This window comes from Didymella exigua (assembly GCF_010094145.1).
Source record: "Didymella exigua CBS 183.55 unplaced genomic scaffold M421scaffold_72, whole genome shotgun sequence".
Lineage (NCBI taxonomy): Eukaryota > Fungi > Ascomycota > Dothideomycetes > Pleosporales > Didymellaceae > Didymella > Didymella exigua.
In genome coordinates this window covers 1,423-3,962 of record NW_022984846.1, presented here as the reverse complement: position 1 = coordinate 3,962, position 2,540 = coordinate 1,423, and the positions used below count along the sequence as shown (strand labels likewise).

General features: G+C 49.5%; 2 protein-coding genes across 2 annotated transcripts; one reads left to right on the top strand and one right to left on the bottom strand.

Annotated features, from left to right (window-relative positions):
* M421DRAFT_411481 (uncharacterized protein) lies at window positions 1–1,335 on the bottom strand. The gene has a single exon (XM_033590404.1). The coding sequence runs from the start codon at window positions 1,064–1,066 to the stop codon at window positions 464–466; it is 603 nt and encodes a 200-aa protein (XP_033442658.1). The 5' UTR covers window positions 1,067–1,335; the 3' UTR covers window positions 1–463.
* Window positions 1,199–1,615, top strand: M421DRAFT_411473 (uncharacterized protein; the record flags this gene model as incomplete). Its single annotated transcript, XM_033590403.1, has 1 exon — window positions 1,199–1,615. A coding segment is annotated over one exon (201 nt), but the record flags the coding sequence as incomplete, so codon positions are not given.
* Window positions 1,616–2,540: the final 925 nt, after the last annotated feature.

Here is a 2,540-nt window from a genome sequence, read left to right as displayed (position 1 = left end):
GTTGGAGGTAGTGGGTGAGCTTCTCAGTGTAGTGCCTTGAAAGCGGCGCAAAGAGGACAACATCAAGCGGCTGCAAGCTGTGGGTTGAATGAGGTGGAAAGACCATAAGGAGGATGCGTTTAGCGTCGCAATACTCTAGAAATTCAGGCGTGAGGTGGCTGCTGTGGCCGTCAAGGATCAGAAGCCGCCATTGACGGCGAGCTTTAGCTGCTGTATAGTGATCGAACACCTGCTGAAGCTAGGCAAGCCCCAAGTCATTGTTTGACCATCCTGTCGCTGAGTGGGAGATAAAAATCTGGTGTTGTTTAGCAACAAGGTCGTCAACCTAGGTTGATTAAATCCTAGAGGTGCCCTAGTAGATGAGAGTGGGCAGTAATGCCTCTCTAGAAGCGCATACGTAAGCCAGCAGTGTTACCTATTCTCTGTTGCCATCTCTAAGCGCTGCAGTGCGCTCTTTTGACTCCTAAATTGCCTTAGAGACTATCCTTTTAGTGTGACTGTTGATGCTGACAAAGAAGCCTTTCTCATCTATATTGTACGTGTTGCGCTCATCAACGCTGTGCTCACGCATCTTGGAGTGCAATAGATTAAAGTACAGCTTGTACTTGCGCTTGCTGTCAGCTAAAAAGCGCTCACGATCCATCCTAGTGGTCCATTTGGTGGTAAGCTTGTTGGCGTGGCGATGCAGAAACCGAGTAATCCAGCTCTCAGAGACCTCCCACTTTGTAACCGCAGAGGCGAAATTTTGCAGCATGCTTCTAGTGGGTGGCAAGCCGTCTCTTGTGCATCTTTCTATGTATTTGACAAGTACCTCCTCCTGTTGTGGGCTGAGTAACTGTCGCTGGCGCGCTTCTTCTGCATTTGAGCGTGTATAACAGTTGTGCTGCCGCGACAGCGTTGTTTGGTTAACTCTAAACATTTTTGCGACTTGGCGGTATGACAAGTTATCTCTAGCTTTATGCAATTCTAAATATTCAATCGCTTCTTGAATTAGATCTATGGTGGTGGAGTTGTGACGCGTTGAAGTTGTGGGTATCTCAATGTTGTGATGTTCCGGGTGGCTCATCGGCTGAACTGGCTCATCGGCCGCACGGCCACGGTACCGTGTCCGTGCGCGTGATGCGCGGATTCGCGTGATGCGCCGAACCACCAAAACAGCTCTATTATCTCAGCTCTACAACAACGCAACGCAATGGGATTAGAAGAAGCGCTTGCAGAGTGTGATACTTTTGTATCTGAAGATGCTATTCCATGGTCTAAAATAGCAGAAAAGCATGGTATTGTGCGGTCAACGTTGACGCGCACGTGGAGGGGTGAGACGCGTCCGCACAAAGAGAAGGTTCTTGCACAACAAAAGCTCACCCTACAACAAGAGGAGGAGCTTGTACGATATATATAAGAGCTTACTGCTTGTCATATACCTCCTACAAGAGAGATTATTGCCAATTTCGCGTCAGCAGTCGCCCAGGAGCCAGTGAGCGAGAGCTAGGTTACCCGCTTCATCAACAAGTACTCTATCCATCTTATCTCTCAATACTTAACGTACTCTATCACCGAGCCGGTCATATCACCGAACCGGTCAAAATCTCTTGGCGCACCCAACTTATGTTGCGGCAACTTGAATTACTTGCTATCAAACAGTGATCTAGCGTACTGCGTGCTTTTATCAGATTCAGAATCTTCTTCTGTATCTTTCTAACACGTTCGAGCGTTGTGCCCTGTGCCTCCACAGTTTCCACAGCGCCGTTAGGCTAACTGGGTCCTTTCTTGAGTACCTGCACCACGAGTCTTCTTTGATGGCTGAGCTGCTACAGACACCTCAGCAGCTACCCGTGATGCTGCTGGGCCATACTCAAGTGTGCCGCCATGCTGAATTTGCTTTCGCTTGCGCGACTTTCTCCTAGTCATGACTGCTAATTGCTCTTCAAGCTCAGTAATGCGAGCAGCTTGCAGCGCGTTTTGTTGCAGCATTAATTCACCACCTTTAATAAGCTGAGAGAAGCCAGCCTAGGCTGTGACTGGTGACCGAGTAAAGGAGCCATGTACAAGCTTTAACTGAGACCCAAACTCGTGTGTATTGCTTGGAGTCCTTGACTGCCACGGTGTCTCTAGTAGAGGGGGTGCTAGTAGGGTACAGTGTCGCACCTCAAGGCGATCCAACACTACCTGCGCGTTGGTAGGGACTAGCCCTGATGCCTCAAAGGCCTTCTGACAGTTAGCCTTTGTAAACACGTCAAGAAACGCGTCTCTAAAGGCTGGAAGGAAGCCTTCCTTGTTGATGTGGAAGACGCGTCGGCGTGCCAAGTCCCGGACGCGTTGGGAGTACTTGCGCTTCAACGGCGAGAAACAGACCACGTCAAGCGGCTGGAGGATGTGTGACGAGTGAGCTGGCATACAGAGAGTAAGGATCTTGTTATCCAGGCAATAGTCCTTAAAATCCTAGTTAAGGTGGCTCTCATGGCCGTCCAAGATGAGTAGCCTGTATCCCCCTACCTGACGCGCTCTTGTATGCGCGTCAAAATGCTTCAACCACTCAAGGC